This window comes from Mesocricetus auratus, unplaced genomic scaffold (genome assembly GCF_017639785.1).
Source record: "Mesocricetus auratus isolate SY011 unplaced genomic scaffold, BCM_Maur_2.0 Super-Scaffold_100024, whole genome shotgun sequence".
In the NCBI taxonomy this organism is placed as follows: Eukaryota; Metazoa; Chordata; class Mammalia; order Rodentia; family Cricetidae; genus Mesocricetus; species Mesocricetus auratus.
In genome coordinates, this window is record NW_024429205.1 from 28,324,711 (window position 1) to 28,349,096 (window position 24,386).

Sequence of the window (24,386 nt, forward strand, 5' to 3'; positions counted from 1 at the left end):
CTATAGCCTAAAAACTGGAGAAAAAAATTATGATACCTCATTGAATTCTGTATTTTCTTTTTTTTTTTTTTTTTTTTTTTTTTTTGGTTTTTCGAGACAGGGTTTCTCTGTGGCTTTGGAGGCTGTCCTGGAACTCGCTCGGTAGTCCAGGCTGGTCTCGAACTCACAGAGATCCGCCTGCCTCTGCCTCCCGAGTGCTGGGATTAAAGGCGTGCGCCACCAACGCCCGGCCCTGTATTTTCTTTCTATGAGGGAATAAATCCTAGTCTTCCCCACTCCTTAGTCCCAGCATCCTTTATCTGAACTGATGACAGAGGTCCCCACCCACCCAAAGCCTAGCACCCTTTATCTAAGCTGAGAAGCGCACTCTGAGGCAGCACTGCTATCCAGGGGCCATGGCTGCTGTACTGCAGACACCGGGACGACAGGCTGAGGGGCTCGACGCTCACAAGTTAAAAGCATCTCTGCTCTTGCAGAGGACCTGAGCTTGGACCTGCTGTGTCACAACCAAGCACAGCTCCAGTTTGAGAGGATCCTTCTTCTGGCTTCTGCAAGTAGTAGGCACACACATGGCATATACATACATGCAGGCAAAACATACATCCACATAAAAGTAAATAAATCTTTAAAATGGCTGAGCTAGTAAGGAGAGGAATCAGTAACTACAAATACTGAAGGGCAGCTGGTGATAATTCAAAAGCAACTGGAAGTTCTGTAAGAATTTAAATAATATCATTTGATAAAGAAATGCCCACACAGCCGGACATTGGTGGCGCACGCCTTTAATCCCAGCACTCGGGAGGCAGAGGCAGGCAGATCTCTGTGAGTTCCAGGCCAGCCTGGTCTACAGAGCAGCCTCCAAAACAATATAGAGAAACCCTGTCTCAAAAAAAAAAAAAAAAAAAAACCAAAAAAAAAAAAAAGGAAATCCCACATATAAACAAGCTTAGAACCATTATTAAAACATAAACTAAATAAGACTTCTGCAGCCTATTTATCAAGGCAGCAAGTCTTCTAAAATTAGTTAAATAAAAATCTTAGCATAAAATATTTCCTATTATTTATATTTCTGGGCTTTCCATGGCTAATTTCCCTATAATAACCCTTTCTCAAAACAAAGGATTGTTGTTTTTATTTTCAGACAAGGTCTCACTTTGTGGCTTTGACTGGTTTAGAGCTTGCTATGAAGCCCAAGAGTGGCCCTGACATGGCAATCTCCTGCCTCAGCCTCGCCTGCTGGAATTACAGGTGTGTGCCACCATAAGAAGTAAGAGAAAGCTGTGCAGAAGACTCATCAGCAGAGTTGAAAAAGTTTTCCACACCAACAGCCAGTTTTTTTTTGTTTTTTTTTTTTGTTTTGTTTTTTTGTTTTTCGAGACAGGGTTTCTCTGTGGCTTTGGAGGCTGTCCTGGAACTCACAAAGATCCGCCTGCCTCTGCCTCCCGAGTGCTGGGATTAAAGGCGTGCACCACCAACACCCGGCTCCAACAGCCAGTTTTAATGCACAGAGATTCTCCAGTGAGCATCAGGGCATGGGGATGGAGGGTGTAAGTACGAGGACATGTGTACCTCTGCCCATGCCTTGAGGACGGCCAGCTTCTCCATGGTGGTGGCACTCTCTCGGTACAGTTGGCTGGAAGATCCCTTTCCAGCCTGAACTTTGTCCAGAGAGGAAACAAGCAGGTTATGTACCCGACGGAGATCATTGAGATCGCTGACAACGCCACTTCCAATCCACGTGCTGCACACCTAGCCAAGGAAGGTTTAAAGTTATTGCACATGGAGAGTAACTCTGCACAGGGGAGAGGGAAATGGGTTTCATCATATCCCTGCACAGGGGAGAATAGAGAAGTTCATTCTACCCCTCTGCAGACAATGAAGTAGCACTAAGTTTCCACTGCTTGTCGGAGACAGGGTTTTGCCATGTGTTACAGACTGGCCTTGAACTCATCTCCCAAGTGCAGTAATTAAAAGTATGTACCACCATGCCCAGATTCTATGTTTCCACTATTTAACAGAAAATTTAAAATAAGTGGTTTTCAGTCTTGAAAGCTTCTTCAACAAAATATGCTTACCAAACTAGCTTTGGTGAAAGGTTTTATTTAAGGGAAAAGAAAACTGCAGCACTATGACTGCAGTAACACTTGAAGACACTTGGTAGTAAGGACACAGGTGTGGAGTAGGGAGGAAATGAAGCTGAGGTCAGAAAGGACAAAGTCTAAATATCCTATGTACTAAAATCGGATGATGGCCCCATGAGTTTTCAAGGATCCTGAGTTATGAGTTGCCAAGCAACTTAGGCTTTAGATTTATGCTTTAGGAAAACCATATACAGGACAATAAACAGCACCTTCAGTTACCTGTCTATTAATGTATTGCATAAGACGGAAGTGACATTGATGGAGTGGAAATAAAGTGAGGCATCAAGAGAAACACAGGGACAAAAGTAAGGGTATGGGCATCACTTACTGAGGGCATGAGACAGTGAGGTGCAAAAGAATAAGGAATCCGAAACTATTACAATCTGTCAAAGCATCTCACTTTGAAGGACTGGGGGGAGTGACACCAATCTTAGGAGCACTAACACAAAAACTAGGAAAGTTCAGTGGAGAGCCATTAGCATGGTTTGAATTCCAAACATTTTCAATTGTGAGCTCTAAGTAGCACTGAGAGACTTGTGGATGGACATTCAGCAGACCGTGGGAAACTCTGTTCTGGATTCCAGAGCAAGTGGAAGATTAGACACTTCTACACAAAAGCAATAACTAAATTAAGATTATGAGGCAGATTTGTTTAGGGAGAGACTATTTTTTGTTTGTTTTTGGTTTTTTTTTTTTTGAGACAGGGTTTCTCTGTATAACAGTCCTGGTTGTCCTGGAACTCACTTTGTAGACCAGGCTGGCCTTGATCTCATTGAAATCCACCTGCCTCTGTCTCCTGAGTGCTGGGATTAATGGTGTATGCAATCATCACCTGGTTTAGGAGAGAATATCTTAAAAGCCTTACACCAGACAACAGAGACGTTGGTATACTTAAATGTCAAGAGAACAACAGAAAAAAAAAAAAATGAAACCCAGGAAAATAAAGGAAAACAATGTGAGGACAGACACAGAGTTAAGAGAAGGATGTCATCTGGGAAGAAGCCTAGACAGTCCAGCTTTGGCAACTATGGTTTCTTACAACCCATTGCTTCTGGGTAAAAGGGACGAAGGCACAGGACCTCGTCAGGGAACACATGTGGGAAGGATTGGGACTGCATCACACCGTGGACACAAGGACATTTCTGGTAGGGCATTCATTAGGTATCACTCTCAGAGACAAATCAATATTAAAATCTCATTAGGCTTTGTGTATAAATAAGTGCAGTGACCTTGGGTTTTGCTGCCAAATAGATTATAAAACCCCTCTTGTGTATTGTGGAGGATTTGGGTTTCAAATCATGGCTAATGGACTTGTTTTCCTTAATTTAAATCATTAAAAGCTGTAACTAAATATTTATAACAATTTTTTTCACTAAATCTTACTTTCAGCTGGGCAGTAGTGGTATCTTTAACTCTAGCACTTGGGAGGCAGAGGCAGGCGGATCTCTGTGAGTTCGAGGCCAGCCTGGTCTAAAGAGTAAGTTCCAGGACAGCCAGGGCAACACAGAGAAACCCTGTCTCAAAAAAACAAAACCACCACCAACAAAAACAAATCAGTTTCAAAAACTGAAAAATAAGTTTAATAACAATAAAAATACTTAAAAACAGATGGTTATTAAGAATATACCTCTGGCCGGGTGTTGGTGGTACACGCCTTTAATCCCAGCACTCGGGAGGCAGAGGCAGGCGGATCTCTGTAAGTTCGAGACCAGCCTGGACTACCAAGTGAGTTCCAGGACAGCAGCCAAAGCCACAGAGAAACCCTGTCTCGAAAAAAACCAAAAAAAAAAAAAAAAAAAAAAAAAAAAAAAAGAATATACCTCTGGCTGGGCGGTTATAGCGCACGACTTTAATCCCAGCACTCGGGAGGCAGAGGCAGGCAGATCTCTGTGAGTTCGAGGCCGGGCTGGACCGACAGCCTCCAAAACAATACAGAGAAACCCTGTCTCGTAAACCCCCCCAAAAAAGAATATACTTCTGACAAAATAAGTTGTCAACCAAAATAATTCTGCAAATACAAAGTTCAAAATTATATGCAATACAATAGAAATGTTAAAAGGAAGAAAGGAGTTGATTCCTAAAGAAACTAAACATACTGGAGAAATACAATATTTTTCTGCAATTTGGTTAAAATGTTACTAAAAGTCAGGCAAATCTGTGAATACCAGAAATTTGGCCCTAAGCTTTCCTAAGTATTTCTTCTACTTTAAAGAGTCAAAGGCAACTGTTCTCAACCTGTGGGTCATGACCCCTTTGACAAGCCTCTATCTTGAAAAAATATTGACATTATGATTCATAACAACAGCAAATTACAGTTATCAAGTAGCAACAAAAATAGTTTTATTGTTGGGGTCAGCACAATATGAAGAACTGTTTTAAAGGAAGGTTGAGAGCCACTGCTGTGGACGCTGGAGAGATGGCTTAGAGGTTAAGAGATCTTTCTGTTCTTGTACAGGACTGCAGTTTGGTTCCTAATACCCACGTCAGGAAACTCATGACTGTCCATAACTACATCTCCAGGTGGTCTGACACCTCTTTAGCATCTGTGGGCACCCATGCATGTGCAAGCATACATGTATACAGATACACATGCAGAAATAGAAAATATAAATGAGTTTTCAAAAAGATTTTATATCTAGAAATTTCAAGTAATGCTTTATGGATTTGTTTATTAAGGAAGATAATGCAGTGATGGTTCAACAAAACCATATTCAGAGAAAGACCTTGGCCCCACCAGGCATGGAAGTGTACATTTACACATTTTAGGCTCCAGTGAAACATTAAAGGCTGCATTGCTTGTGACTCTGCTCCTTCTTCAAGTGACACTTTTGCTGGCTCATAGAAACACCCAGGTATACTACATGTGAGGATGTCTATGGATCACCCTGATTCAAAGCCATTCCTTCCTTTCTAAACAGTAACAGACTATGCAGCTCACCACCCCACCAGTAACTACCTAGCTGTTTCTATGCTCTTCCATTAGCTCCTCTCATAATGTTCACAGGTCCATCCACTTGGAGATAACGTTCCAAAGCATCCAAAGCCAAATCCCAAGCTATGGGGAAAGGGATGTGATTAGCACTTACTTCCTTACACTTCCTTTAGAACACAGAAGCAAGAAAGATTGGGGTGGGGGTGAGACATCTTAGCTGGTGAAGGTGCCCACCGTCAGGGTGACATCTGAGTGGGACCCCACACAGAGGAGCAGCCAACCATCTTCCAAATTGTCCTGACTGCCACATGAATGCTGCGCCATACACATCAAATAAAAAGTGAGAGAATGGGTAATTTTATTTAAAAGTTTATTTAAAAAAGTAATGAGCACTATTGTATTTCCAAGATAAAAAACAATTTGATTTTCCCTGTAAGTGAACTAGAAGACCTTTCGAATGAATGTACAGAAGGCGGCCACAGGTAGCCTGCTTTCTTCTTACCTGGCAAGCTTTTGCTATTATATCTGACGGCGTGTCTTGTGAAAAGGCTGGTCTCAGGGCCGCTCCCACCTAGAAAAACGAGCAGTCACTGATTGTAGAGGCAGCAGTGACCTTGTGTCACTGGAGATTGAAACACAAGCACTCTCCTCTGTCCCTTCCTTCTCTATCACCCCCTCCTGAGCACCTTCTACCCCAGTAAGACTGGCCGTGCCCCACTGTTCTTCCCTCCTTAGGAAGTCACCAGTGTCAGCTCTATATGGAAGGCATACCTGCAGGACAACCTTGCTTCCTTTGCTTTTGTTTAATGGTAAATGAGATTTTGTCATCAAAGATAACAAAGACTGTTACATTTTTTGTTTCCTCCTCACCCCATATATATTTTCTAAACATATTTCTGACAGCATTTATGTATCTCTTGAGTAAATCTCAATAACTGGATCAATTTCTTTAAGTAACTGAGGAATTATAAAAATTCAAAGGCACCAAAGTACCTCAAACATTATTACACCTCACAAAAAGATGTTTTAAAAGACTGCTCAAAATTATTAGCTTTTAGGGGGCCAGCTCAGTGGGTAAAGGCGCCACCAAGCAAGCTAGACAATCTGAACTGATCTCTGGGAACTCAGTGAAAGGAGGAAACTGATGCTCGAATACTGTCCTCTGCCCCATTCATGCATTTGCACATGTGTGTGCAAGCACAGACACACACACACAGACACACAGAAACAAACACAGACACACAGAAACACACACACACAGACACACACACAGAGACACACGAGCACATACAGGCACGTGTTCACTTTCACCATACATACAGTAAGAAGTAATAATATGTTGTTAGTTAGTTTTACATTAATATATCAGTAAGTAAAGGAATACAAGCTTCAGTTTCAAGGAGCTAATATCAGCCATGGTTGACTCTGAGATGGATGATGAGACATAGTGTGTGTACTGTTCCTAATGAGATTCCCACCAACAGTCACTAACTGTTTACGGGATGTCTGGAGACTGTCAAAGTCCCTTTCTGTGACTAAAGGCGTATGGCAACTAACCAGAGCATGGGAACTGGCACTGAAGGAGAAGAGAAACTATAGGAGAGCTAAGTGGGCCACTGACAAAATGATGATGGCAGATTTAATAAAAGCAAAGACTCAATACTGCATTTCCAGCTATTAAAACTGCTCTGTGGTTACGTAACCCTCTCACTCTTTAGGAATACAGTCCAAATGGGTCAAGGGATCAACACATGACTAAGTAATTTACCTTGAAATGACTTAGGAAAAACTGTATTACGTATGGATGTCTGTGGGAGGAGAAACAGACACAGGAGGGAGAAGAGAGGAAGAGAAAGTCAACTTTCAAACAAATGCATCAAAACGAGCAGCAGCCAAACAAGGGAAAGGACGCGAAACAGTTTTGAAATACTTTCCTGACTATTTGAAATTATTTCTAAATAAAAATGTTTTGGGGGCTAGATGGCTGAGTAGTTAGGAGCACTCCCACAGAGCCTCATTCTCGTAAACAACCGTACCCAGCCACTTGGACTAAAGCTCTACCTTCCTCCCTGTGTTTAAGTGGTTATTTATTACTCACAGGTATAATTTTGGGTACCTTAACACAGCTTGATTTATTTATTTACTTGGGCTTTTCGAGACAGGGTTTCTCTGTGTAGCTCTGGCTGTCCTAGAACTCAATCTTTAGATCAGGCTTGCCTCAAACTCACAGACATCCTCCTGCCTCTGCCTCTGAAGTGCTGGGATTAAAGGCGTGCACTACCACCGGCTTGAATGAAGCTTTTAGACAAGATATTGTGTGTCTGGAACAAAGCTTTTTAATAATCTCAGTTAAAAAAGACTTCCGTTTTGCTTGCTAACAGAACTTTGTCCCTAACTTTCACACAGCCTTTCCCCCATTACTAGGGAGTAGTTCATGGTGTGTCTGAGATCTTAGAGTACAAATCTCAGGGAAAACAAGTTTATCTGTCTAGGGTGCAGCACAAACAATCTCTTGAAACTTGGCCTTTTCAGTAATCTTTTTGGTGGCTACTATCAGGGACCATCTCCTCACTCAGTTTACGAGAGGAATTTGCTTTTATTTCTGAAACTGTTCATCACGCCTCAGCACATACATATGCATACAATGGCAGCAAATCTGCAACACTTCTGTGAATGCTGTCTTTATCTTCTAAATGGCAAGGCACGGCTAAACATCTAAGCACAAGACTGGAAAGCAAGGCCAGAATTTCTATTCTAGTTTTATCATTACTATGTTAACACAACTTAAAAATAGTTACAGCAGTTTGACCCTTCTCCAGTTGTGGGTTGATGGAACTATGATATAGATCCTAAAGGTTTTAGATCCATATGAAGAGATTGCAATCCCTCCTTTAGTGACCATCACAAACTTCATTCGGCCTGTAAATAAACAGCAAAACTCACATTAGCTTGATACTGCTCCAGGATCACATGACCTGGAAACTCTGGCTCAGGCACAGACGCAAATTTCTTGATAATGTCTTCAAGTGCTTGGAGCCCGGCCATTCGCAGTTGGTTGCTGTGATCAGTTGCAGCCATGAATGCCATGCGAATCAGGTCAGAGAGATGCAGTACGAGGAGGTCATCTGCAAAGGAAAACAGAACTCAGACGGGAAAGTTCACCCAAACTAGTGTAATAACACAAAATATGAAACAAAATAAAGTTGATAGTATGACCCACATAATTCATGATGTCTAAAAGATAAAACTCTTATCAAGTGTCCCGGAGCATCAGCAGACCTTTAATAACATGCTAACACTGACAACTATAGGATACATTGCAGCTGAAGCAAACACAAAAGCAGCGTGGCTTCCAAATGGGCTTCTAACTGTGCACAGCGGAGACTGGCAGGCTTTTCTGTAAAGGGTCAGACACTGACTGCTTTTGCCTTTGCAGGCCACACCATCTCCAAGGCCGTTTCTCGGCTCTTCTGCCACACCATGAAAGCAGCCCGACAGTACCTACAGAATACAATAGACAGTGCCACCAAAACGAGTGACTGAACTCCAGTTAACTATTACCAAAAGTGGCTGTGGGCTGCATTTTATCACAGGCCATAGCCTGCCAGTCTCTATTGTAGAAAAACACAGCATGTAGTCAGGAAACTTGGTCTACAAAATTATTTTTAAGAGGCTTTTTATGAGAACAGAGTGGGAAGGAAGTCTTGATCTTTTAGCACTAAGGCAAAGATAACCCTAGATCTTGCTTAAAAGCAAGTCTCAGAGGAATTCAAATAACACAAAGTACAATAATTTACTAAATCCTGGACAAAGTTCAGCACAATTTAAAGGAACAGCAAAATTCAGCACTAGTTACACAGCATTTACGTTGTTCACCATCTGATGACAAATATCAAGAATAAAAGATGTAGAGAAACACAGCTCCTAACAAAGAAAGAGTCAACAACCAGAAACTGGTTCAGAGATGAGAGACAGAGTCAGCAGCTGCCGTACCCTGTGTCTGCCAAATAGGAAAGGGACATGAACACATGAAGAAGGAGAAGTCTAGGCCTGTAAGACATAAAATATAACAGAAAAGAGGCTGGGTGAGATTAGGACAGGGTGGAATATCTGAAACCTATCAGAAATACTCTGGGCAAAAGAAGAAGTGATTTTGCACTTACTTTTAGGGTTCCGTAGTTTAACAGAGCGAGCCATGGCAAGGTCGAAGTGAGCCTGGTCGGCATTCTCACACAGGTTGATAATGCGGCACAAGCAATCCGCAGCAAATACTCGAGTGGCCCAGCGAGGAGCCACAAAAGGCTTCGATTTGTCTTCCTCGCCGAGTGTAGTAAACATGGTGTCGTCATCCATCTCATCTTTCTTTTCAGACTCTTCATCTTTTCCACTGCTTAAGAGTGTTGCCGTACTCATGTCTACAACAAAAATGGAGAACAATGACTCCTCCCATCAAGATGCTTCAGAACCGCCACTGATTCTCATCCTCTAAGAACTGACAAGCTTCTTCTGAATTGAAAATCAAGGAAGACATAACATCTATTAATCTATGTACTCACTTGCATGTTTAAATAGAATTATACACTATGTCATACTACAAAGTAACCTGGAATTTTTAAGATGTCAAAATTTAAGTTGAACATTGAAAAGTTTAAAATATACTTCAAAAGCATATTCGCTCATAGTATGATTTAACCTTTAACATTTTGCAGGGATTTGTGGATGAAAGTTATCAACTCCTTTAAAAGTGGGCTAAAGTTAATATAGATATGTATATCTATGCTTATATATCAGAAGCAAGACAATTTTCATTATTTTAAGAACATCATTTAAAGACGTACCACTAGAAGCAGCCAAGACGTCTTTACAAAGCATTAGCCAGTGGGAGAGCTTTTCTACTGCCAGTGAAGAGAGCATGTGTCCCAGTGTGTCATGAATATCTGAACACAGTTTTCGGTCTGTCTCTCGATCTAGCATTCCAAACAGAAGGCCCTCAAGCCCCGTGTCTGTTATATTAACGCCCTGGTGCCGGCAATGGATATCACCTCGATGACTAACTCCAGGCAGGAAAGGACTAACATCTGAAAAGGAATTTCACAAAAGAGCTTGTATGAGATGTTGTATGCTGTATGTAGCAATGACATTGAAGACCAAGCCTAACATATGACTCACAATGCCAAGAAAATCACCTGTAAATCACTTTTTTTTTTTTTTTTTACGAGACAGGGTTTCTCTGTATTGTTTTGGAGGCTGTCGGTCCAGCCTGGCCTCGAACTCACAGAGATCCGCCTGCCTCTGCCTCCCGAGTGCTGGGATTAAAGGCGTGCGCCACCACCGCCCGGCCCTGTAAATCACTTTTAACTAGGGTCTACACTTAGATACTGTAGGGCTAAAATTTTAATCTGACAATAAGGGTAAACCCCTGGTTTCTAAAACTGATCATTCTGTACTCTTAGAAATACGAACGTTTCCAACTGGTCCTAGTGGCACACGCCTTTAATCCCAGCACTCAGGAGACAGAGGCAGGCAGATGTCTATAAGTTAGAGACCAGACTGGTCTACAGACCAAGTTCTAGGACAACCAAGGCTACACAGAGAAACCCTGTCTTGAGGGGAAAAAAAGAAAAAAGAAAGGAAGGAAGGAAGGAAGGAAAGAAAGAAGCAATATGAACGTTTTTAAGCAATGAATATTGGCAAATCAGAGAACTCACTGGCCCCACCACTCTCTTTGTCCCCTGAATTCTTTGCCAGGCTCATGGCATATTCACACACTTCTGCTGCTTCTCTCTGTGCAAGCTGCCGGAGACAGGCCACAGCTGCTCGTCGGAGTAGCAGGTGGGAGCTGCACAGATGAACCTGTAAGCATAACAATTGCAGGACAGTCTTTATGTGAACTCATCCTCAGGATGCCTCACTTATGACGGTTCCTTCTTGAAAGACCTTGGTTATTTCAAATACCACCAGGGGCTGGAGATGACTCAGCAGTTAAGAAGAGCTGGGTTCAATTCCCAGTATCCATGTCAGGCAGCTTACAAACACCTGTAACTCCAGCACAGGAGGCAAATGACACCTCTGGTCCCCTTGGGCACCTGCACTTACCATGTGCTCATACACACATTCAGACATATTAGTTTTACTAAAACTAATAAAATGTAATTTTTAAATAAACACAATACAACCATACAATGGCTTTTGGCAAGATATACAGGAAAGAATCAGTACCAAAATACCTAAGCTGAGATCCATTCTCTATGGCTCATATGACACATTGGGATGGAAATTCAGAAGGACCTTCTGCACATCTTAAGTTTATGCTTGGCCCACTGAAACACTGTCACCCACAAGTCCACGGAAAGCCAATGCAGTTAACGGAAAGTAAGAGGACAGAGCATATGGCACGAACTAAAGTGAAGAATATTTATTAAAATAAATAAAACAAAATCAAGCAAACATGAACCCAACCAAAAAGATCTAGAAATGGAGGCTTGGGGACAGACTTACTCTACCTGCAATGTCCCTACAAAATTAATATAGTATACCCAAAGTAAAATATCAGAAATACAGTCTTGGGTGCCAGTCTAGGTTCAAATCTCACCTCTGTTGATTATACTTAAATTTGCCTCTTTGTAAAATGGGAATGTAATAGTAAAAAAATAAGATGTAGCCAAAAGTAAAAAGCTTATAACAATACAAACATGGGTCAATTGCTTACCAAATGTTAAATATCATTTTATCATAAATCTGTATGTATGCACTGATAATTATAGAGAAAGAAAATACACTCAACAAATATGTTGACTGGCCAGCCAGAGTGAAATTTAAATTAAACATCCCAGTTTATAAAGTGTTTTATTTGCCTTTGATTTTGAGACAGGGCCTCGGGTAAACCACACTGATTTCTATCTCACACTGTAGCTGAATCTGGCCTTGAATTCCAAATCCTGTCTCTCCCCACCAAATACTGGATTACAGACATTGAAGGTCACACTCAGTCTTTTAAAACTTCATTTAAAAGCATCAGGTGTCTCTGATGTTCAGTTTTCCTTTTGTCTTTACATCCAGACATTAGAGATGCAGTATGGTTTATCTTCCAGCTCCAGTGTCCTACACTTAACTGTCACGATACCGTGGCCACAAAAACAGGTGGCTGGAGAAATGGCTCAGCATTTAAGATTGCTGACTTTTTTTTTTTAAAGATTTATCATTTATACAGTGTTTTGCTGGCATGTATGCCTACATACCAGAAGGAGCACCAGATATTATATGATGGTTGTGAACCACCATGTGGGTGCTGGGAATTGAACTCATAACCTCTGGAAGTGAAGTCAGTGCTCTTAACCTCGGAGCCATCTCTCTAAGCCCCTTTTTAAGTGGACCTCGGTTCAGTTCCCAGCACCCAACAGCTACCAGCTATCTGAAACTCCAGTTCCAGGGCATATGAAGTACTCTTCTGCCCTCTGTAAGCACCTGTAGCATGCGTACACAAAAATGCACACGTGCGCATGTGCACACACACACACATACACTAAAAAGCAATTAAAATGGACTAATGTAATAATTCTGGATACTATAGTTTCCCTTATCTACTAGGTTTTGTAGATAGTCTCTGACTTAACAGTTTGACTTAAAGCTTATTGAATTGGAATAGTAGAGCGTGATACACATTCAGCCCAAGCCTCCTCTGGGAGTCAGCTATGACATCATCTATACAGGCAGCCGTCACTGTGCACGATTCACGATTTTGCTCAACTATGCTGTCCAGTAGATTAAGTGTCATACATGCATTCACCTTCTGATATTTTTAATTATGAAGGATTTATTCAGATCTAACCCTTTCATGAGCCAAGGAGTGTCTGTATTTACAAATAATAAGAAGCATCAATTACAAGGAAAATTAAAATTAAAGAAAATGATTACTGTTTGGTCAAACTGATACATTTGTGTGCATATAATCTCTAGTGAAGTCTTATTTTTCATTTGTCAAAGCTGAAGATACAGAAACTTAGCAAATGGCATTATAACACCCATGGTTTGTTTTGCCAAGATAAGATATTTTAATGCAATAAAGTCATCTTTGGCAAAGTTTCTAGAAGAAGAAAGAATCAGGAATTCACGTATTGATCCTATAATTGGGAATAATTTGATACGAGAATATATAATGAAAGCCAAGAGAGACTACCATCAATTTTATACAGCTGTGTGGTGATAAGAAATGACATAGCTGTCTAGTTCCCCCAGGCCTTATTCTAATTGCTCATAAAAATGTTCACTATTGGGATTAATTTGCAGTGTTTCTGCTTTTATAGTTTTCCAAGCTTCTATATTGCAAATATTTCCACCATCTGTCAGTAGCATATGGCTTCAGTGAGGTATATCCGGTTGTGGGTGGACTCTTATGGCACTGACACACAGAAACTGGGTTTTTTGCTTTTTTTTTTTGAAGCTGGGTCTCACTGTGAAGCTCTGGCTGGTCTGGAACTCACTAGACCAGGCTGGCCTCAAACTCACAAAGAACCTCCTGCCTCTGCCTCCCATGTGCTGGAATTACAGTGTTTTCCATATGCCTTGTTAGGGAACATTATCATAAAGATAAATTTCAAAGTGGAAATCACTCACTGGTAATTTCTAAAATTATTCTAGATGACACAAATGAAAAGATTTTGTCTGAACAAGAGTAACTGTGGTTGCCGGGCAGTGGTGGCACACGCCTTTAATCCCAGCACTCGGGAGGCAGAGGCAGGTGGATCTCTGTGAGTTCGAGACCAAGCCTGATCTACAGAGCGAGTTTCAGGACAGGCTCCAAAACAATGCAGAGAAACCCTGTCTCGAAAAAACCAAAAAAAAAAAAAAAAGAGTAACTGTGGTCGCATGACAGAAAAAGCAGTTGTTTCCAAGAACAGAAATTGTAATAATTCAGAATGGCACTTGTGATTTTAAAAATACATTTTGAATAGTTCTATTTTCAAACATATTTATATAATTTACTAACTACCTCTATGATAAAATGTACCTATCAAGACATTTCTGAAAAATCATATTTCTTTTGTTTTCAATACTACACATAGCAGCACGTAATACAGCCATTTCTGACGATAAGGACAGTAGAGCTGATGTGAATTTACGGAAGTCTGAATTCTTTCACTCCTTTGAATTAAAGCATATGCAGACTACCTTGCAGCAGGCGTCAGAGCATCTGGTAAACGCACACTGCATGAGAGACTTTGGGCAATGCTTCAATAAGGCAACCACTGGGGCGCCCCTTTTCTCATCTCTAGTCTGCTATGCCATCTCCTCCCCAGCTGACATAATCTCACTTACCCAGTCTTTTGGAGGAGGTTCAGGAAAGTATTCCAACATGCCTGTAATAAAACCCCAGATGTTCCACTAAGGAATCCAGCTTGGAAACATTATCCTGTGCTAAGCATAGGAAGCTTGTTGTGTGCCCCGTGGCTAAGTGATAAGCTCCACTCAGAGTCAGTTTTTACTTTACTTGATCCTTTTAACTATCCGGTCAGCCTCTATAGCATAATAACTCACTGGGGGTAAAACACTTGCCACTCAAGCATGAGAACCTAAGTTAGAAACATTATCTTGTGCTAAGCATAGGAGACTCATTGTAAAAGTTGGACATGGTAGTGCATGTATCTGTCATCCCAGAGCTCCTACTGATAAACTTCAGTGGAGACAGGAGCATCCCTAGAGTCTAAAGGCCACCTAGCCTGGTGTACATAAATCAACAAGAGACCCAGCCTCAGACACGATGGAAGGTTGACACCCTCAAGTAGTCCTTTGACCTTCAAATGCACACTGTGGTACACACATGCTCACACTAATACATATACACAAAATGTTAAAAAAAATGGAGAGATAAACCAGGAAGTCAGTATCTTCTTGTCCACAATCAGTTGCCTGTCTGAGCTGTATCTGGTATCTATGCCCTCATAGCTTACATTAGGTCATAGCTTTTGGCAGAATGCTTAGAGTCCTATCACAGAGGGCAATGCAATACATACTGTTACTCTGTGTTTTCTTTCTATGTTCATTTTGTATACATGTCATATGCATTTGGTTCCACCCTGTGACTTATTCAAACTCCTTGATGGTTTGGGACTTGATGAGTTCCCCTAAAGTAAAGTAGGAGCTTGCTTTATTGAGTAAAATTAACTATGCTGCACCAAACTGAGTATGTACCACTTGCCCTTTTTATTATCCTACAGGGTCCTCCTTTCACCTCAACAATACCCTCCAATGATGACATCTCTCATGGCTTTCTCCAGCCTCCTGTTGGCTTCCTCTCCTCTCTATCCAAATGAGACATCACTGTCTATCACTTCAGCCCTGTCTCATCAGCACTCCTCCTTCTCTTATCCTGATGCCTTTCAATCTATTCTATATAGTTAAAGTCTACCTATGGAGGCAGAGAAGTGTAGTTTCCTATGATCTTCACCCAACCCATTTACAGCTGCTGAAGAAAAAACCGTAACTAAACAGAATGGATCTCATAATAAATCACACACTGGAGTCACAGAGTGTCATCAATCTACACTGAATGCCCTGTTCTACCAGAGTCTTACAATTCTCCAGGTAGTTCAATTTCCTATATTCATTCCCCTCAACTTCAGAAGTTAATTTTGCCTTTCACTTTGAATATAAACAGCAGACAACATGCTTAGCCTCCAGACACTGAATCTCTAAGTCCACCTTTAGCTATGCCCATCCCCTTTAATCAGTTTGCATCGAAAGGGCTATCACATTACTTACACCCTGGAAACTCTATTCAACTAAAACTCACTGGATTACTAATTATTCCCTCTCTTTCCAAATGCTTACCACTCCCCTATATTGGCTCTTACACGTGAGCATGGTAACAGGCTCATGTACTACACTACAGGAGGAAAAGTCTCTTCTATCCCCAAATCTCCTCAACCTGGTTTTCTTCCTTTAACTAAAAAAAAAAAAAAATCTGTTATTTTTATTTTATGTGTAGGGGTGTTTTGCCTGCATGTATTTTGTGTACCATGTGCAGGCCACATCTGAGGAGGTCAGAAGAGGGCACTGGATCCCCTGGAACTGGAATTAAAACAGCTGCTAGCTGTCATGTGGTGCTGGAAATGGAGCCTGAGTCCCCTGGAAGCACAGCTAATGCTCTTAACTGCTGAGCCATATCTCCAGCAGTAACACCCATGCTCCTCTTCCAAATAATGTCCACAAGAGTTTCTGCTGACACTCACCTCTGACCCAGTGTCAGAGCTTCCACTTCTATCACTCTTCCAAAGAGTTCTTGCTAAGAGCAATCAGGGGACAAAACACACTACAGCTTTCATCAACCCTTGTCAGTATCTGAAGATGCTAACTGCTCCCCCACGCCACCTTGCTTCTGTGAGCACACACCCTCTAATTTTCCTTTCATCTTTCTTATGTTACTGTCATTCTCCTCTTTCCCTTCCCGTCACCCAGTTCTCTGGTTTTTCCCTTTAAGATGCTGGGTTTCTCACAAAACACTCTGACTGGCAATCTCATCTACAATAACTTCCACTTCCAAACTCACTTCTCCAATCCATCAGCTTTTATCTAAGCTCCAGGCTTAAATATATACCTACAACCGAATGATATTCCCTCTCCCCAGCCTTGTCCAACAATGCCAATCGCAGGAAATTCTATCACCATGCTCAGGTCAGAACCCTAAACACATCCTTTTTGTTTTTTCCTGAGAGCCAGTTAACCAACTCATTCTGTTCATTCTTCCTCCTAAATATCACCTGAACCTGTCGTTTTTCCTTTGTTCTAATTGCAACCAACCTAAAATTAACCATTATCATTTTACTCCTACAATACCAAAATTCTTACCCTAACATAGAGCAGTCAAGACTGCATCACACAGCAAGACTAGCATGAGGAAGTCCAATTCTGACCATGCTACCTCCCTGTAAACGGTTCCTCGTAGCTACAGAATGAAGTCTGAGGCCTTAGTATCTGTGACATCTGCTGACACCGGGCTGGCTGCTCCGCCACATCTTACTTCTCACTGTCTGCACACCCATCTTCTCCCAGGTCTAATCACATAATAAATAACTGGTTCTTCAAGCACATCATTCTTCTCATTTAGGGGCCTTCCACATCTTCCCCTCTGTATACCCTGATACGGTGTTATTCCACAAACTAAATCCTATTCTGCACAGCACACCTTAAGTACAATTTTTCAGGAAACTAATTTCTGAATGTCTGGCTTATGGAAGGTGCTGTGTTAACATATTCCTTATGTTACCCTTATGCTTTTTCTTTTCTACTTGTTGTTTAATGAGAATCAAACTGAGGGCCTTTTATGCTACACAAGTGTTTTACCACTGAGCCATACTCTCAATCTTCTACAGCCTTTCTAGTTCTTACCTTGTAAATAGCTATTGTTCATTGAGTCTTGTTAGCTATGAGCTTCATAATGACAAAGGCTTGATCTTGTCTTATTCATACAAGTGCCTGGTGCCTTATATATAACAGGGAATCTATAGGTATTTGTTGAATAAGGAAATAGAAGATTGCAATGATAGCAGCAGATCTCAGAAGCTACCAATCAAGCTCTAAGAAATAGAGTTCTGAAAGGACAAGACTACATGCAGCATGTCCTTAGCTAGGAAATAAGTGACTTGTCAAAATAGTTCTTAAAATGCAAAACAAAACAGAAATAAATTAAACAAGATAACTTCCAAACACATTTTTTTTGTTTTGGTCCAGGTTGGTCTTTTGGTAAAAATACTTTAAAGCTCCCAAAATAAAACAGTGGAAAGACATAGCTGTGTGCTTACACAAAGGCTGGGAACAAGGCTAGACAGATTGACATGCCGTGGTGCAAACATGTGAAGCTGCTGAAGGCAGGAGATGGCAGCTGCCTGAACAAGGGAGTCAGAGTGGTCCTGGGTGATCGCACAACCCACCAGACAGGAGGAGCGGATGGTGGAAATGGTCGCTGCATTTCCTAACAGGAAAATAAAAGGCGGTGTAAAATACAAGTGTTATTAGTATCACAAAAACACTCCTGGGCTAATCATCCTCTAGATAGACCCTTCTGCAAATCATTATTCAGGTTGCTTAAATAATCTGAATTGTTCCCAAATATCACTTCAAAACCCAACTGTATTTAAAGGTAATAATTCATGTCTTAGAAACTCATTCCTTTAAAACTCATGCTATCCTTTATAACTACCAATCTTCTGGTAAATTACAAGTTCCTCATTCTGCGGGTCTCACTTAACAAATACTACTTTCATTACAATAACTTTAAATACTGTTTGCATAATAATAAAAACCTTTTAGAGGTAATGAAGGAAAATGTTACATACTTTCTGTATAGTGGTTTAATTACCAAATATAGGTATCTGAAACTTTCTTCTAATGTGAAGTAAAATAATTTTATGTACATGTACCAGTCAAGGAAATCATATAATCATGTACAAAAACAAAACCTTGGAGAAGATCAGAGAGAAGTTCATAGCTCCTCTTTACTTTCATAGTCTGTAAAATGGAGACAACATGTATTGCTGAACTGTGTCATCATTAATTGATGAAAATACAAAATTGACTACCTCTTGAGGATTAATTAATAAATGGAGAGGGGAAGGGGAAAATTTGAGTGTAGGTTCTCAGGATATACTCACAATGAGTCACTGAATTCAGTGTTTAATTCACCATCAGGAAGATCGCCTGTGGGTGTTAGTGTTCAGGCATATGTACTGGCCTGCCCATGGGGTTCTGACAGGATACACCCTCAGCTACGGCCACTAAGAGCACCATCTGTGCACATTCACTACGTTCCCTTTTAAAAGGCCCTGGCCCCCTCCCATCTATCTTTCTTTCTCCCTCTCCCTCCCTCTCTCCTTTTCTGCCTGTCTCTCTCCTCCATGTGAGCTCTGTTGTATGGTGTCTTTCTCTCTCACTGTGCTTTTTAAATTACAAAGGCCCCAATTCTAAGCACAGCAGCATGGGACAATAGGTCTTCTCTGAACTAGCTGCCTCAGAGACAGGAGAGACATCACCTTAGGGGTCTTACAGTCAAAGAGAGTACAACCCAAGGGAACAGTAGTCATCTTTCCAGGATAAATAACTACATTTTATCTTTGTTTTCACAGGGGTACAAGCAGAATTACATTTAAAATGTTTTCTCTGCTCAAGACTTCAAAAAAATTCTGTTCAAGGCAGAGTTTGGGGAAACTGGAAGAAGAATGGGAAGAAGGATTATAGGAACAAGAGGGGTGGAGGGCACCAGGAGAACAGAGGTCACAGAATCACAACTAGGTAGGGCTCACAGACTGAAGCAGCAATCAAGGAGCCTGCATGGGTCTGAGCTCGGGCCTCTGCACACATGTTATGTTGTTAGCTGGGTGCTCTTGTGGGGCTCCTAGCAGTGGGAGGGGGAGGGGCGTATCTCCAACTCTTTTGTCTGATTTAGGGACTCTTGCTCTACTGGGTTGCCTCACCCAGTCTTGATATGAGGGTGTGTGTCCAGTCTTATTGTGTCTTCTTATGCCCCATTTGGGTGATATCCATGGGAGGCCTGCTCTCTTCTGAAGAGAAATGGAAGGAGTGGAAATGGTGAGACGGAAGGTAGGGGACAGACTGGGAGGAGAAAAGGGAGGGGAAACTGCAGTCAGGATGTAATGTATGAGAGAAGTTGTTTTTTAAAAAGCTGTTGTGAGCCAGGAGTGGTGCTGTACACCTTTAATCCCAGCACTACAGAGGCTGTGAGTTCAAGACCATCCTGTTCCACATGGAAGGTTATAAGCCAGCTAGAATTGCATAGTGAAGCCATGCCACAAAAAAAAGAAAAGACTGTCGTGGTTATTTTAAAAATGGCACTGAGTGCCAGGTTTTGAAAAAAACACAAATATACAGTAGATGATACTTACTAAAAAGGTTTTGCAAGCACACTGAAGAAATGGAAGGACAGTAATTGTCCATGGGCTTTCTTTAGGTTAAGATGAATTTGTTTACCTTGCAGTTCTGGTCCAACCGTAGTTATTATAGCACCCAAACACCGGCCCAGACACTGATGGACTTCTGTGTGTGACGGTGGGACTGTCAACAGCAGGGTGAGAACTAGAGACAATGTGGGCTCCACATATCCACGGTACATTGGGCCACTAGAATCCACTATCAAGGCAAGCGAATGAAGGGACCACGTCTACAATAAAACGCAACTATTTTAGTTGTGAGAAGCAACTGCAGTACACTGAATCAAGTACACTAAATTGTTACATTCAGTGTGTTTGGAGACAGAGTCTTACTGCCCTTGAAGATATGTGTATACTCTCACATGTGTGTACTCTCACATGTGTGTACTCTCACATGTGTGCACTCTCACATGTGTGCACTCTCACATGTGTGCACTCTCACATGTGTGCACTCTCACATGTGTATACTCTTACATGTGTATATTCTTACATGTGTGCACTCTCACATGTGTGCACTCTCACATGTGTGCACTCTCACTTGTGTGTACTCTCACATGTGTATATTCTTACATGTGTACACTCTCACATGTGTATACTCTTACATGTGTGCACTCTCACATGTGTGTACTTGTGTATACTCTCACATGTGTGCACTCTCACTTGTGTGTACTCTCACATGTGTGCACTCTCACATGTGTGTACTCTCACATGTGTATACTCTTACATGTATATATTCTTACATGTGTGCACTCTCACATGTGTGTACTCTCACATGTGTATACTCTTATATGTGTGTACTCTCATATGTGTATACTCACATGTGTGCACTCTCACTTGTGTGTACTCTCACATGTGTGCACTCTCACATGTGTGTACTCTCACATGTATATATTCTTACATGTGTGCACTCTCACATGTGTGTACTCTCACATGTGTGTACTCTCACATGTGTATACTCTTATATGTGTGAACTCACACATGTGTATACTCTTAAAGTTTCATTGCAACTATATTTGCTCAATCATAAGATGTTTGAGAAAAAACAAAGGTTAAAAAAATGCTCAAAGACTAAGTGTGATTCAATGACCCTAGTGGTAAAAGCAGAAGTAAGGGGGGAAAGAGGCTAATTAGATATCAACCAACCTAATAATGAAAGGAAATGCAAAAAGTAAAAAATAAACAATATAATATGCTTGACAGTAAATACGTGAACTATGAAAATTGCAGGTATATGCATGGTGCTGGAAACAGACATTCTAAGTGCTACTGCAGACCCAGAAAGACAAATGCCATGTTTTCTCTCATTTTCTCATTTACAGAAGTTAGCTTTGAGTCCTCAGACACGCACACAAACACACACACGCACACACACACACACACCACACACACACAACAATAGGTTTAACTCCCAGGAAAAGGCAGACTTCGAAGATTATGTTGAAAACAAAACTCTTGCTAATGGTCTAAATAAATTCCTGAAATAACAAGGAAAAAGCATTATACATTTTCCTAACAACTTATCAGGCATAGATAGTGTTTAAAATTTTTGTGTCGGGCACATGTTTGTGATCCTAGCATTCAGGAGGCTGAGGCAGGTGAATAGCAAGTTTGGGGTCAGTTTGGGCAGAGCAGGGAGACCTTGTCTCAAAAGCAACTGTAGAAAAATACTTCAATACTGTGTACCTGAACTTCAGGGGATGTTCCATCTTGAGCTAGAGCCAATAAAATGCTGACACTGGTCTTTAGGTGTTGTCCTGATCCTATGCCACCAACATAACGATGCAAGCAGCCAAGGGCCAGTGAATGACCAGTCCTGGATACAACATCTCGAGCCGACTTCAGCCTGAGAAAAGATGATGCAACAGGAATCATTTTCTCCATTTTCCTCTAGTGACAGTCTTTGGCTGAGAACATGACCAGTGTGTACAAAGTACTAGATTCAATCCCTAGTGCCAAGAAAAAGAACCTGCATCCTGAGAATACACAACACATTTCTTATTTTACTTAAGAAATTTCCTATATTTTGTTGTGTTTTTGAAGTGCTAGGGAATAAATCCATAGCCTTGTGTACATTAAACAAGCACTTTATCACTGAGCTATACCCCAGCTGCTGCAATTATGATCAAAGTCTCTATAAGATGGGAAAATTTCTACATATATTTTATATACATATAAAAAAGATTTCATTTTATTCACATGTAGGTGAATTAGATGTGGGCACCCACAGAGACCAGCAGAGGGTACACTGGATTCCCAAACGCAAAGTTACAGGTAGTTGTAACATGCCTGGTGTGGGTGCAGAGAATTGAACTTGGGTCTTTTCAATAAGCAGTAAATGCTTTTAATTTCTAAGACATCTCTCCAGCCCCTAAGATATATTTTAATAAAAGTTTAAAAATAAAGGATATACTGAACATAAATTTTAAAATAGTTTAAACTGAGATGTACTTACTATGTAAAACTTATCAACTGCCCAGGCTAGCCTCAAACTTATGGCAATCCCACTTTAGCCTTCCAAACACTGGTATTACAGGTATAAGTCATCACACCTGGGTTTAAAACTCACCAATTTAAAGTGTCAAGTACATAATGATAATTGGACACTGAATGTAACCATCACATAAACAACACTGAACAGAAATGTTCAATTGAAATACAGCACACACATAACTTCTAATATACTTGTCCCAAAACAGAAGAGAAAGATAACAGAAATTAATTTTAACGAGGTACCAGTAAAATATTAAAATATCATGATGTGATTAATAAATTACTGAGATACACTGTTTTTCAAACTAAGTCTTTTTTTTTAAAGAAAAGGGTTTTTAAATTTTATTTTATTTTTGGTTTTTCGTGACAGGGTTTCTCTGTATTGTTTTGGAGCCTGCTCTGGAACTCACTCGGTAGACCAGGGTGGTCTCGAACTCACAGAGATCCGCCTGTCTCTGCCTCCTAAGTGCTGGGATTAAAGGCATGTACCACAAAAGCCTGGTCCAAACTAAGTCTTAAAATCTGATGTAAAATATATACTTAACAGTATTCATCAGTTTGGTGGAGACATAGATCAGCTGTTCAGTAACCAAAGCAACTATGCTGGGACCAAAAACTCTGTTTCCTAATTATGGATACAGCGGAACCTGCTCTCACGCTCCTACTACCCCCCCTTCCTGGAGGAGGGACTGTGAGCCATAACACATCATCCTTTCTTAAACTGCTGTCAGGGATTTTTGTCATGGCACCTGAGGCATTATCCCATAGCCAACCAGGCTGCCATTCATATGTGAAAACAAGGAAAGCTATTCTCAAAATGTAAGAGTTCAGAAACTACTTTTAATTCTTTCTTTCTTGTTAATGATTATGATATGGATTAATACATTTAATTGTTGAAAATACGTGAGTTAAGAAGGATAATTTATATGACTCGTGTTATTTCATGGCCTTCTGATTTTTAACTTCTCCATTTAAGCACCCACAGAACAATACTGAAAACCACATTTCTCATCTCAGTCATGCTTGTTTGGATCTTTGAGGTTACGCCTCATGGTTAACATGCACAATAATCCTTAAAACCTAAAGTGTAACTTTCTTTTCTCCTCTACGTGAGGTCTTATACCGGGAAGAGAAAGAGCAAACGGGTAAAGTGAGGCAGAAAGAGCAGAGTATGGCTGAGGGTGCCGTGATGGGGAAGTCTTGACTGACGTTCTTGATTCCAAAAGGCAGATGAGAAACCAGGTCCTCCTCAAACGTTCTTAACATGTTACATCTCTCCCAGAATCAAGAGGTCCATAAATTACTGAATTAAAAATTAAGATTATAAAATTGTCACATGCTGTAACCCATGGAGAAAACACATAGTCTAGGTAACTATTTCTGACCACTTAAAAGACATCTTAGACTGGTTGAGACACTTTTCAGGAGAAACACTTACTTGTCGAAGCTGTACTGGGCCATTCGAGCAATAAAAGATGCCTCTCCCACCACTTGAGCCATCCTTCCAAGGGCTTCCCCGGCTGCACACCGTAAGATGGGGTTTGGGTTGTCAAGAGCTCCCATAACCAGTGTCAGAGCAGATTTACGAACTTCCTCAGGTCCTAAGGTACTCTTGTTTTCAGCTAAACCCTATGTTGATTTGTTTTTAAAAGAATAATGATATCAATTCATAATTCATGTTCAATGAGGAAAAAGATATGCTGCAATCTTAGGAAATTCAGATGTCTTCACACATTATACATGCTACACCTGGGCTGATACCTGCTAGATGGACTGTGAACACTCCCTAGGTGTGACTTCAGAACACAGTAATTAATAGTCAGTAGTCCCACTGGCCCTAGAAACACAATCCATGGCAGAAGCTACCTTCCAAAGCCACAGAGA

The 24,386-nt window shown here is 40.9% G+C and overlaps 1 protein-coding gene across 5 annotated transcripts in view; it reads right to left on the reverse strand.

Annotated features, from left to right (window-relative positions):
- The window catches only part of Heatr5b (HEAT repeat containing 5B), a 73,416-nt gene that overhangs the window by 18,957 nt on the left and 30,073 nt on the right, over positions 1-24,386 (reverse strand). For all 5 annotated transcript variants that reach the window (XM_040730968.1, XM_040730970.1, XM_040730969.1 and 2 more), the window contains 10 exons: positions 23,941-24,131; positions 21,696-21,855; positions 20,053-20,242; positions 17,871-18,040; positions 10,782-10,926; positions 9,912-10,151; positions 9,237-9,488; positions 8,017-8,198; positions 5,576-5,644; positions 1,570-1,749 (listed from right to left, as the gene is read on the reverse strand). In XM_040730968.1, coding sequence (XP_040586902.1) covers positions 1,570-1,749; positions 5,576-5,644; positions 8,017-8,198; positions 9,237-9,488; positions 9,912-10,151; positions 10,782-10,926; positions 17,871-18,040; positions 20,053-20,242; positions 21,696-21,855; positions 23,941-24,131 — 1,779 coding nt within the window. The remainder of the gene's footprint in view (positions 1-1,569; positions 1,750-5,575; positions 5,645-8,016; positions 8,199-9,236; positions 9,489-9,911; positions 10,152-10,781; positions 10,927-17,870; positions 18,041-20,052; positions 20,243-21,695; positions 21,856-23,940; positions 24,132-24,386) is intronic.